Raw genomic sequence first — 13,651 nt, forward strand, 5'->3', positions numbered from 1 at the left:
GAATGTTTTCGCTTTCCAAGCTTAAGTCAAGTTTTATAGAGTCTCAAGGATTCCCCATCTCAAAGCACTGAAGTTCAACCTGAGTCTGACTCTAGTCTATGCATCAAATTTCCACAGTGTCTCTGCATAAATGCTAAGTGAATCAACAACAACCAGTAAGCAACAATATTTATTCTTAAATACCTATACATAAAAACCCATTCATAAAAAGACACAAACTGAATATCAAGTTTGATTGTTTGTGCTAAAATTGTCATATACATTGGGATAACTGGCTGTGGTGTATACATTACATTGCATAGCTTGGATTGGCATGTGAGGGATGTGACTCAAAAAGTGCATTTGATGTCAGATATGGTGTTATTTCTGAATTCATCAGGGCCTTAAAAAAAAAAAAAAAAGAAGGAAAATTTATCCCCGCCAAGATTTCAGCAGGCTGTTAGTTGTGTAAACCGTCACATCCATCGCTGATTCACACTTCAGGTGATTTCCGGTTCATGTTCATCACATTAGCTAGCCCTGATAAATACTGAAAATAATTATACAGCGATGACTGACAACACCATAATAAGACAAATATTTAGGAACACTGATCTCAGCATGTCATATATCCATAGCAGAGTAAGACACAGGTTTAACAACACATGTAAACAAGAAATTTCACCAGTGGTATCAACAAAACAATGAGAGAACAGATTATATCAAATGTCTCAAACATTTTTCATGGTGACATACTGATTTGTAAGCAGCTATTTTGTTTGCATCCTTTGTTCGAAAACATGACTCAGAACACTGAAATCCCACACAGCACTAGTGACAAATAAAGCTTACAGGAACATAATGTGAGAAGAGTAGGGGTCAAATCATAGGATATGGATACAGTATTTGCATGTTCACAGCACCACACTTATTAGCAGTGTAACACAGAAGTGAAAAGTGGCTCTGTAGAGATTCTCTTCAGTCAACAGTAGTAAACTGTGTTACAATACACGGTTCATTCTCTGTAAAAGAAATAACTCCTGAGATGAGTGTCTTTATACACACGTACCTTAACCAGTGTTTTTTGTTTTTTTTTAAATGCAACATTATGCCTTAAGAATTGATGAAATGTATAAATATGACAATATCACAGAAACACACAGGGGAGCAACAACACTGTGAGGATGGATAGCAGTAAACATCGCGGTAATGAGACAACATAATAACTGAGTTTACAAAATTCAAACAATATTAGAAAAAAACAGTGGGAACAACCCGACTCAGCAGCAACAGGCATGCTCACGCCATCTCGGAAAACATTTCTCATCATACAGCGAACAAAATAAAGAAAAGCAGACACGGTGAATGAATAAAAGGATTAGCTGGTTAATAAATGGAAATTCTGACAGCAGTGGTATTCGCCTCCTGTGGTCTGACGCTAGAGCTCCTCAGGGTTAGTTCACAGACAAGAGACAAAAGGGGGCGTCTTGTGTTTCATTTCACATTGTGTAATCCACAATGACTGTCCTGGCAAATGTTTCAGGACAAAACCGTAGCCCTAAAGGCACACTTCATCTCAGAATGAACATTAATCTACTTTACGCAGCACATTCTTAAACGTTCTGTGGCCAAACACTATAGATTCAATATGTATAATAGGTTCAGTATTTTCCTAAATGATATTATCCTGGCAATGGATGGACAGTAGGTGAGATCATAGTGGAAATACTGGATTTTTGCATCCATAATGCAATTGTTAAAATACTAAAATACTTGGAATATACTGCACAGCTGTGCAGAAATCAGTTTTCAAAGTACAAAAGTACCAGGGCTCACAGACTTCAGTGAAGTTTTGACTGACACGGGCAGGCTGATAACATCCGAGTGTTCTTTTTGAGATGAACTATATTCAGTATGAATGCTGACTCCATCTAGTCCCCTCTACCCGAGATCCACCTGCAGCACTAAATCTCTGACTTGGCCTGCGTGACACTAGCTTTATGAAAAAAGTGCTCTCCGTGACTGGGACTGTCCTGAAGGGATGTAGCTGCTGCAGGCACTTTAACACCATAAAGCCAGTAAGAGAGAGAAGAAATACCATGCTACTAGCAGCACAAGTTGGAATGTTAAGTGAAGACAGTGTTGTTGATCAAGGTACGTAATGGATCCCGTACTGTAGAAATCCCCCCGCTAACAAGCACACACACACACACACACACACACTTGATAATGTGTGTGATCATTCTCAGATTTTTGGTGTTATGAAAGTAATTCAATACCAGTTAAAAAAAAAAATCCAAAATTTTACAAAAAAAAGCCCCCATATCTTCATCCCTTTGTCCATCTGTGGATCCTCGCATCCGATGCTCAGACCTCTGAGCTGTTGTGGCAGTCTTGCATCCTCACCACCAACATGGGCTCTGTGCTGACAGACCCTTTCACCACCTCCTGCACCCCCTCCCTCCATCCCTCCTTCCCATCCTTCTGTCTGGATCTCAGCACCAGTATGATGGTGGCAATAATGAGGACAGTGAGCAGCAGCCCCACCAGTGCCCCCACGACAGTCACCAGACCCTCCTCTTCTCCCTCTGCGTTCAGCTCGCTATGTTCCAGCCCATCGGCAAACAACTCATTCGACCCCGCTGCCCTACGCTTGTTGCGGTCCAAAGCGATGTGCATGATATTGGTACCACGGCTGTTGTCTGCTCCGATATCCTCAGCGACCTCTGGAACTTCAGCTGACCTCCTGGAGCGATGACCTTTGCCACTTGATGATGTCAAGGCAAGGTCATTGCTCGCGGAAACCAAGGAGTGATACTCGAGGCTGCGCTTTCCAATGCCTCTGTTTGCATTCTCTTTGGAGCGGACTGTGTAAATGGTATGAATGTACCACTCACGTCCTGCAGCAACCTGAGGAAAACACAAAATGATGCATACTTTGTAATTACATTCAATTTACAAAATGACAGAAGCAATCAGGATTGGTTAAGACTACAAAATGAGTGCATCTTGCAAAAATAAATATCTACATTAATTTTTGATAAGATGGGACCTGTGGGTGCTAAACTGACTCATTATTAGACTTTAGATTTCTTCATTCATTTCTTATTCATTTCTTCATATAGCTGCAAAGCTGTTTCCCACAATTGCACAGTAAAGCTTCTTGAAGCTTTATACATTGAATGACAGTTACTTACTTCTGTAGGTGCTGATTCACAATAAACAGTCATTGGCTATGAGGAGTAGAAAGATGTAGAATACCTGAAACATAGCTGTAGAGTCCAACCTAAAGCCATCAGACCCTGGCTGTCTGACGAGGGACATGGCTGATGGATCATCTAGTGCCAGCACAGCATTAAAACCGACATCACCAAACGCACGTGCCTGAGTCTCCGGCTGAGCCTTGTCCTGGTGAGGTGTGTACGGAAAAAAGGAAGCATGAAAATGAGTGTTTGCATCTCTCTGCATAGTGAAACTGCAACATGAAAACCCTGCATGAACTCACGAGAATCTTGAATCTATAAAGCAATGAAGGGGAGTCAGCCAGGCAGCCAAATTCAAACTTGGTCGGGTTGTACTTTGGTACATATCCATCAGCGCCGGTGCAGAGGAACACCTTCTCTATGCTACAGAAGAAAGAGTCTCCCAGGTTCTGCACAGGGTCCACCATCACACGGCCATAGATCGTATCACCTGAAACAAAGGGAGAAGACATGAAGCATAAAACCTTCTCCAGGTTATCATTATGAATCTTACTTATAAATCCAAGGAGGACAGAATATTTAGTAAGTAAATGGAATCGAGTCTACGGAGCCACACTGGTGGTTTTCAGTGCTTTTAGACTTTAGGCCAACCAAGGTCTCCATTTTCATATCGTGCTGCCATGAACTCAAACCAACGTCTGCTTGAAAAGTAGGAAATCAATTAAAAAAGTGGCTTTGCTAAATGAACAAAAGTGATGTAAAGTGAATTCCACCCATAGTTAATGGGAGAAAAACATTTACACCAAATAGTGCAGTGTCCTAAATCTTCACTGCATGGATGAGAAAAGTCTTTTCTGGTGATAGAACACTTACCCTCAGAAAAGGCTACATCACTTTCCTGACCGAAACCCATGGAGCCATCAGAGAGCCATAAGCTCCTCTTGGACAGCAAGAACATCTGCGTGTTCAGGCTGAACTCCACTGCAACTGGGTCGCTCACCTGCGGGAGGATGCATAATGAGCCAGTGACAGAGAAAGAAGGAATATCCTCCGATAACAAAGAAACATTTTCGGATCTTAAGGGTCAAACAAAGCCTGTCTTACTTGCTGGAATCTGATGTCTAGATCGAAGTTGACCGGTTCTCTGGGACTGCAGACAGGTGGAACAGTGTATTCCATATTCTGGGCTGTTGTGCAGGGGATCAGCTTCACTGTGTAGGTCCCGGAGTAGTCTCTCACCTGTATGGAGCAGAGGGGGCAGATACTCAAGCGTGCAGAGGGGGCAGATACTCAAGCGTGCTCGAGCACACAGATATAAAGAGCTTCATGTGGTCATACTCACAGCAAAGTCAGAGGTGAAGGTCCAAAGCTGGACTGGCTGGTTGTAGGTGGGCTCACTCCTCACTAAGGTGAGGTTGAAGGTCAGGCCGGGGTGGTCCACACTCATCACCATGGACGACATGGAGGTCGCTTGGATGTTGAGAGGGGGAGAGGTTGACAAAATCAAATGTAAGCACTCAAGCAATGTGCCTGTATCTTTAGAGGGGTGGTACTGTTGAGGGAAAGTAAAATGATATGATTATTAATCTCACCAGCTTTTTGTATCCTGCCTCCAGAATGAGACTCCACAAACAGGCCCCTGAAACGAGCCTTGGTGCGGAAGTTGACCACCAAACGTCCCTGTTCATTGATGCGCATGCTGGTCGGATACAAGGCACCTGGCAAGAACACATACAAGCATCTAAATATGGATGGCACTGGGTCCAGAAACACAAACTGCAATGTTCTTGCGGTTGCAGAAACTTACCCTGCAGCTCGGCCTGCGGCGGGCTGCCGATGCCATCCTTCCAGAGGATGGCCGTGTCGTACACGAACGTGAGGCGCAGCTCTGACTGCAGGTCAAAGTGCTGCCAGCCGCCGGTTCCCACGGGGGAGTGGAACACATACGATACGTAAAGGGGCACACGCAGGGTCACGTAGGACTGGACCAGGTTAAGCACCTGTGAGGAAGTAAAATTCATCACGGTGTTTATTTACTTGATATCATGGGTGAAGCTGTAAGCAAGAAATCCTCCGTAGGTAATGCGAGAATTGTATTATCCTTTTAGATTAAGGGGTGATTTTAGGTCGATAAGCTAAAATAAGTACTGAGAAGATGTAACAGATGAACACATTGTTCTCCTCCACAAGGTGCTTGAACTCTTTCACTCCTACTCAGTGCTGTCAAAGATGCAGAAAAGTCTTCTTGTGTTGTACACATGCAACCACAGTGGGCAGCGGTGTGGGCTCGTGTTGTTCTTTTCTATCTTGGTTTTCGTTTTTAAGTTTCCAAATACTTAGAAACTTGATTCTTGTGTCCATCATTCTTGAAGCGCATTTCCGATCGATAAAATATAATTGTAATTACGCATACTTAAATTTTGTAAGCTGAAAAAATGTCCTATGCCCTTTTTTCCTGGATAATATTCAGTATAACTCACATTTTTCTATACCAAGTTCCCTTTTTCAAATCTCTTCACACGGTCAGCACAACAGAAGTCAGTGTGAAAACTGTTCATAACACAAAATTATGATGCATTGGACTTCAACTTGTTACATTCTGCTGCATCTAAATCTAAAAAATAAAACAGAGTTCCTATTTTCATTCCTTGATGACCTTTATGACAGACAGGTGAGGAAAAGGGGCAGGTGAGGACGATGAGGCGTTTCACCATCCCTTCCAGTCACAGAGTGGTTTACAGTCCATCCCAAGGTGTCACTTTTCCTTCCACCTCCCCATTCCTCAACATCTTAAAAGGATTTCTTCTCCTCATGGAGGTGGAAGGTTTGTGACCAGCAGCCAAATGATCAGATGTCCCTTTTGGACACAATGACTGCAGATATAGACAGGGATGGATCAGGCATGCAGAAAGAGTCTTTCCAGGTGGATTGTAAGGGGGGACATAAAATGTGACGTGGATGACAACTTGTGGCTAAATGCAGACGACAGGGATCTATCCTGTACAAGTGTCTATATTAATTCTGTATAGTTTTGTATTGCATAAACAGGATTGATTTAGTTTCATTTTGTGCACTTGAAGTTATTATGCAAAAACAGGAAAAAAGAAAGAAAGAAAGAAACCCTGTTGAAGCAAATTGCAGCATTTCTGATTCATTTCTGTGACATTTGCTGTAAGGTTGAGCAATCCAAGTAATAAAGAAGCGCCTTTCTTTTTGTTGTGATGGAATCTTGGTTTGTGAAAAATGAATAAAAGATGCTTCAAAGACAATAGTCACTGATATTGTAATGCTTGCTAGTGATTTTTATGATAAAGTGTTTGTGTTGGCAGAAAAATGTTGGCAGTGTTCAGACACAAGAGTCGATCCTGAGATGTGAATGAAGGGTTTTGGTCGCATTAGTGCATTCTGGATGTGAAATTAACTCCTGTGCTGAACTGCATGTCAATCAAGTGAACTGCCTGAACAGGGAAGAGAAATCTGAGTTGAAAAACTGAAAAAACTGTATTTCCAGATAGGCAGCCACTAGGTGTCTCTGCTCACCAACATTACATCAATTTCAGGAGGCTTGAAAGATTGGAACTATGTGCCCGCACAAGTTTGACAAAGAGTTTGTGTTAAAAAACAGACTGAAAATGCACCACCTTATCTCTCTGAAGTGAAAACGTGTGTCAATTTGCATAGTCAATTACTGAACTGACTGCTGGGCAGGAGATTAACTGGCAAGAGACACCAAGAAAAGCAATTTGGCAGAGGATGCTTTTGGTATTTCTCTGATCAAACATTCTTCATCACTTGAATACATATATTGTAGCTTCCAATCTTATTTCTAAAATACATTTGAACACAAAGTGCCACTACATTAAGAGTCAGCACTGCAAAAACTCCAGCTCTCAAAAACAAGAAAAAAAACAACAAAATGGGGGCTGTATCACTTAGAATAAGCAAAATGATCTGGCAACAGAACAAGAAATTTGCACTTACCAAGGTTGTCAAAATATCTAGTCTCAAAGAAACCAGTTATCTTAAAAGTGATGTGGACGTTTCTCTGGATACAAAGAAATTCTGACTTCAACAAAGCAGTTTTGTACTTGTCAGTGTTGATAAAACAGCTTTATAATTCTGGAAGTTCTGGCGTCAAACATTAAGTTACTAAGTAGAAAGTTAGAAGGTCTTGTTAAGATAATTAAGGACAAAAAAGCTTGAAACAAGTGAATCAAACAGAAAAACTGCCTGGTAAGTAGATGTATCTTACCAGATAAAAAACAAGCATATATTGCCTTGATTTAGGATATTTTATTGTACTTAGATTTTGCTTTTTGCAGTATGATATAATATCTTTGCATACAGGGAGACTAAAGATCATCAAATACCTGTGATTCATTGCACACGCAGCTCAGTGAGGTCTCAGCAGAGAAAGTTGTGAAGTTGCTGAATCAGCAGCCAAATGAGAAATGAAACAACTGCTAGCCGAGAGACAAACTGAGCTCATTTTACAAAGCCGTAGCTTTATCACAACAACCCCCTAAAATTAATGTATACCGACTGGAACTGAATAAAAATAGCACAAATTCACAGATTCTAAATGATAATTGTCATGTGCGGCTGAAATATAACGGCCTTTCTTTCCTTGTGAGTTAAGAAAAAAGAATAAAACACTGATTGAATTGAAATTGAGTGTTTTTTAACATTGATTTGGTCTTTTGTTCTTCAGACTTATCTGAATTATTTGATTCTTCCTGTGCTATTTGATTCGTGCCCCTGCAGCTGCTGCAAGGTCCTGACTGCTTCTTTCTTTTTTCTTTTGGTGGCACTCCTTGGGAAAAAAAAAAAACGTAACCCTGGTGACAGCGTGACAGTGATCTCCCTTAACAGAGTACACTTGAAGTCTTGTGGATGACGGGCATCATGTGTAACTTTGTGCAAGCGGGTTTTTGCAGTGACTGGGGACAAGTAAATTAATTTCTTACTTCTTCTCCTTCTCACTCTCTCTCTTTCACACACACACACACACACACACACAAACCCAGTCACACTCACGCAGCAGTCTGATCAGCAACAAGAAGCTCACAGATCAAAGGCCGGGGGAACACAATAGAGCAGCAGGACATGAGCAGAGGAGCGAGGGTCTGTCTCCTAATCCACAATAACAACAAGAACCAGGAGAATACTGCAGCCTATTAGAGCATATAACACAAACAGCAAGTTCGACATCAGCCGCAATGATGCAACAACAGCAAACGGCTAACTGGAAGTTTGTTAGCATCTAACTGGCAGCCAGCCATGATGCCAAAATTTAACAGCAACGTCTCACTTCTCCACAGAGCTCCACTTTCATACCACCAAGACTGTAAAAGATGAGAACTGAGCAAGGGAAGTAAGATTTCTGCTCTAAACAGGATGTAGGAGTAATAAAGTGACTCTCCTTCCTTTAAGCTTTAACGCTCCATGTTGATTTGTCCATTAGGTGAATGACAGGTTGGCAACACTTTGTTTGAGCGCGTGTGTTTCCGCCTGCATGTGTGTGTGTGCACACTAAACGCCGTCAATCACATGTCGGGGCGCGGAGCGGGCAAACATGCGTGCACAAACACGCGGTGAATGGGACGCGAAACACAGGCAAACAGATACGGTGCCGCTCTGTCTGCGCCAGCCTCTCATTCAGAAGGCTGTAAATAGACTGAACATACAGACAGGAACACACACACAGGTGGATAGACACACACACACACACACACACACACAGAGGAAGGCTAACAGTCAAGCAGATGTACATACAAACCCTAGATTGGAATTTCTACGTTGTGGACAAATGTACACAGAGACACAGAAAAACACACACACACCTGTCCATCAGTCCCTACGGTGCCTCCACAGTCAGTGAGCAGCTCAGACATGTGGTAGTAGCTGGTGAACTCCCACAGACAGGCCTCCAGGTTCAGGTTCCTGTAAAAGCGCAATGTGCTGTTCCCCCGCAGTGAGTTGCTGAACTGATAGGGTGCCGTGTCCCCCATGCTTTCGGGGCTGCGGGTGGAGGCGGTGATGAAGCCGTGACCGGTGGTGACCTCGTCGTAGTCGAGCAGGTTGGAGCAGCGGTGGTTTCCGACCCGCGTTCCGTCAGGGCTGAGAGTCAGCTCGAAGTTCACGAGGGGGCGAGTGGAGATGACCGGAAGCATGCCTGCCAGTGGAAAAGGAAGACGATGTGATTCTGACTGTGTTCGACTACCTTTGATACAGAGAGAAATCATTATTTCCAAAAAAAAAAAAAAACTAAGAGGAAAGAAGCAGTTGAGCGGAGGGGGGGAGTGATGAAAAGAAAAGCAGGGGAGCAACAGAAAAAAAGGAAGAAGGAAACCTGGAAGAGACGAGGCAGAAGGAAATTAAAAATCAAGAAGGGAATGTTAAGTAGCGGGCGTGCTTGAGGGTTTCTACAGCGGGGTTCGATACAACCCAGCAAGATCTATATTCTGGCTGTCATGCTCCTGAGGATCCCCAGACGTGAATATTACACACACTACATTACACTTCACTTCATCTGTGGTACGAGTCCTGCCTCCAGCTCCTACCTACCATCTATGTGAGGCATGGTGACAGTCACTTTGATGAGGTTGGGGTGTTTCGGGTCTTCTGCTCCAGTGTAGCGCAGCTTGGCGGAGAAAGGCTCAGCGCCAACAGTCCCCATCTTACGTGGCTGACACATACCTTTGTAGGACAGAGAGATTCTGAACACAGGGACAGACTGCAACACCTCGAAGGAAAAAAACCCACAAACTGAACGGCTTGTGTCTACAGCTGATTGCCAATGCTATCAATCCGCCTCAAGTTATTTCACAGTTATATTTATATGCAGTAAAATACCATTAAACACAGTTTTCTCACAACCCGCCTGAGTCAGGTAGTGATTTTCACATCTCTAAGAATACCTCGCGACCACCCTGAGAGAGTGTGCCTGACCTTGTTGCATTCAGGATGTGTAGGTGGAGCGGGCGCAGCATAAGTGATAACATAGTAACAGTAAAATAATGCTTTTATTTTTTCTTTGAGTAAAGAGTAAGTGCTCTGACCCTCGCGTCATTTCATTATGGAATGTGTGTTTATAACCTTCTGATTTGCTAAACGCTCTTCAAGGATTTCTTTGGTCTTTCAGTCTGAGGACCTGACACTCAATGCAGTGCATTTAGTCAAGTACTATACATAAGCAAAAATATGAGATGCCTCCACTTTACTTTACGTCTTCTACACTAAATTTTCAGAGGGTAATATTGTACTTTTTACTCCACTGCATTTATTTGCCAGTTTTAGTAAGTAGTCACTTTCCAGATGAAGATTTTTCGTACAAAACAGATGAAGGTCTTATAAAACATTATATACTGTATTGTATATAAAAATCGTTCAAATTAGCTCCACCCTGAGCAACTACAACAGTACAATTCTACTTACATACTTTAATCGAGCAACATCTTGAATGCAGGCCTTTGTTTTTTTGCTTGCTATAGGATGTGAACTTCTCCACCACTTTCCATCATTTGGTTTGGAAGTCTTATACAGCTGAAAAATGAAGTGATGGCAAAAAAAAATTGGACCAAAAAGCTGCTTGTTTTTCAGTGAACCAGGCGTATTTTTCTTCAAATGTGTTTGTTGTGCAGCTGTACCTTACAGTAGGCCCTGTTCATTCAGAAACACTATTTCTGAACATCCGTGATGCTCGGAGAACAAAGCCCTTTTGTTTCTCATTGCAACATCGGGCCAAAGCTCTGTTTATTTCCTCCTCTTGAACACTGGCAATGTAAGACATGGAAATGGCTGTTCATTGTTCTGTCCTCACCTTCCTCCTGGCTGATAGTGACAATGGGGCTGGTGAGCTCCAAACCCTCATCCCCGTTAGAATTAACGGCCCTAGCGGCACACTGGACCCTGGAGCCTGCCTGGAAGTAGACTGAGTCCAGTGTGATCATCTTTGAGGATGTGAAGAAGGTGTCGAAGTCCACCTCCCTCATGGGACTGGTGACGCCATCGGGGCCAGCTGGGGCGCTGATGAGCCAGCGGTAGCGGGTCAAGGTATTGTTGATGTGCTCGCTGACACAGATAGAGCCCGTCTTGTCATAGTCTGGGTATTTTGTGTTGCAAGCCTGGAGGATGGATGAGGAATATAGCAGGAGTGGGCGGGTGGGCAGGGACAGCAGAGAGATGGGAAAGATACAGCAGATGCCAGAGGACAAAAGGAGAGAGAGGCACAGAATACAAACGAGTGAGCGGCTGTTGCCAAGGAAATCCAGATGTTTCAGTGTGCTATGTTTTTCGCATTTAAGCGCATGGAATTGCTTTTTCATAATTTCAAATTAGAAAAATGGAGATATGGGATGGAGGGGTTTTGCTTTTGAAGTGGTTCCCTAGAATTTTTTTATTTTTTTGAAACTTGTTGACACAGCGCCTCCTGATGCAGCACTCCATGTTTCAGTTTTGACAACATTACTTCATTTTGTCTCCCTGACCACAAGGCAGTGAAAGAAACACACACACACACACACACACACACACACACACACACACACACACACTCAGCAGTCACCTGAGAAGCAAATGTCTTAACACATCACGAAAATCCATTTAAGCTTCTCACTGAGCCTGTATTCAAGAGTGGAAGGTATTCTCCTGTGCATGAAAGCACGAGGACTGTGGCCTACTAAACTGCGTAATGTGTCTTTTAAGGACAGACTGGCCAACTCCGGAAGGACAATTTAACTTTGGCTAAAGAAAAAGTGTGGCTCCTGAGGGATAACAACGTCCCCTCCACTCCCAGAGGATGTGGGTTCTGATTAGGTCCTGCCACCTCATTACTGAAAAATCCTACAAATTCAGCTGCAGTCCATCAAGTGCTCTGTTTCTGCGCCGTTAAATTCCAGAGATATCTCCAGAGCCGCTTGTGTGCCTGAATATCACGATAAGTTTGACTCACTGTGACACAGATGACGGGGTAGCCGGCCAGAGGGTGGAGGCTGTCGGCTGTCCTGGCGGCTTTGTCGTAATGGAGCAGTGACACCACGTGAGGCAGGGAGGGGAAGGTGACATCAGCCATGCTGTTGGTCTCCTCGATGTAAACTATCACTTTAGTTACCTGTTCGAGAAAAAGAGGTTGAAGACTAATGAGAAGTAGCGACACAGCGCTGTTTCTGAGGCAAGACACCACCAATTACGCTCAGCGAAATGATTAAACTCATCACAGAGCTGGATGTGTTTACAGTCTCGCCGGTGCGCCTGATTCCTGGCTTCTCGAGTCGCCCTGCTCTCTTATTTCTCTCACGCTGCCTCTTTTCTTCTGCTAGCTGTTTTGTTTTCATAGATAATCTATTATTTATTGTGAAATGTTTTCATCGCTCTTTCGGCTGCAGCTACAGGAAAGTGCTGCTGTGTCTTGGTCAGGACACCCTTGTAAAAGAGATCCTTGATCTCATTGTGACTGACCTAAATATATAAATATGGGTCAAATCAGAAGGAAAAAAAAAAGTTTGTCCTCTCTTTACTTTTTCATTGAGCTGAAATTTCATATCTGGATTTTGTGCGATTGCTGTGTGATGGTGTGAGCGCGCTCCTGACCTGAGTTTCAGCCACCATGTTTTCATCAGGCTTCAGGTGGAGAGTAAAGGCTTCCCTCATCTCTCTGACTCCATCAAACAGCACCTCCACCTCCACCACATGTTCCTTATCCCCCTGTTTGAACTCAATGTCTGGACACACACAAACACAGAAACAGCTCAGCAACTGCACGTACAACACACAATATAGTTGATATAACAACAAGCGCAATGCAGTAATTGTTGTGGCAACTTGAGTCAGGTGGAAAAGAAAAGTCAGAAAGTTTCTCTCTTTTTTGCTGAAGTTAGTTTTCCATACAGAAATGAAAAGCCTCACAGGTTAGCCCAAATCATGTTTTATTGCTTCAGTGGAATATATCACTTAGCTAAAAAGCATTGCAGGTTTCTATTTGCATAGTGTTAAAGGTGCGAGATAAGTTGCAGGGCTTTGCATTGGAAATGTGCTGCACTGAGAAAATACTGGGCAAAATGAGAAATTCAACGCTGTATGATTCCAAACTGCTGGGAAATTGGCACTATTTGAACGGCGGGGAGGCAGGTACGATTTGAATAGACTGAAAGCAGTCATATAAATATTTCAAGCCTTGATTAAGCTAAGAAAGGTTCACTGCACTAAAAGCCGAGTGGATGCGGAGGAAGATTTCACCCTGCTGACAAAGCATGAAAAACTACTGAAATTCAATTAAAAATTGCATGACCCTCCACTGGACTATTGCAGAAATTACTTTTCCCCATTTGGGATGAAATTAGAAATCAATGGCCCTCACCCAAATAAATCCCTATGGCCATTTCCATTAATTTATCATTCCTGGGGGGAGCCTTGTTTCACAACCTCTCTTATTAGCTCCTACAAATGCTCAACAGAAATCTATCAGAAGG

General features: G+C 43.0%; 1 protein-coding gene across 1 annotated transcript in view; it reads right to left on the reverse strand.

Moving 5' to 3' along the window:
• Positions 1–2,346: 2,346 nt before the first annotated feature.
• Positions 2,347–13,651, reverse strand: part of LOC121617565 (FRAS1-related extracellular matrix protein 2-like) — a 54,949-nt gene continuing 43,644 nt past the window's right edge. Inside the window, exons 12-24 of the mRNA XM_041952757.1 lie at positions 12,774–12,904; positions 12,136–12,294; positions 11,005–11,308; positions 9,750–9,881; positions 9,026–9,357; positions 4,990–5,182; positions 4,775–4,900; positions 4,525–4,652; positions 4,287–4,421; positions 4,056–4,182; positions 3,485–3,672; positions 3,241–3,387; positions 2,347–2,889 (exon numbers count right to left, since the gene is read on the reverse strand). Of these exons, the coding sequence (XP_041808691.1) occupies positions 2,347–2,889; positions 3,241–3,387; positions 3,485–3,672; positions 4,056–4,182; positions 4,287–4,421; positions 4,525–4,652; positions 4,775–4,900; positions 4,990–5,182; positions 9,026–9,357; positions 9,750–9,881; positions 11,005–11,308; positions 12,136–12,294; positions 12,774–12,904 (2,645 nt within the window). The remainder of the gene's footprint in view (positions 2,890–3,240; positions 3,388–3,484; positions 3,673–4,055; positions 4,183–4,286; positions 4,422–4,524; positions 4,653–4,774; positions 4,901–4,989; positions 5,183–9,025; positions 9,358–9,749; positions 9,882–11,004; positions 11,309–12,135; positions 12,295–12,773; positions 12,905–13,651) is intronic.

This window comes from Chelmon rostratus, chromosome 14 (genome assembly GCF_017976325.1).
Source record: "Chelmon rostratus isolate fCheRos1 chromosome 14, fCheRos1.pri, whole genome shotgun sequence".
NCBI lineage: Eukaryota > Metazoa > Chordata > Actinopteri > Chaetodontiformes > Chaetodontidae > Chelmon > Chelmon rostratus.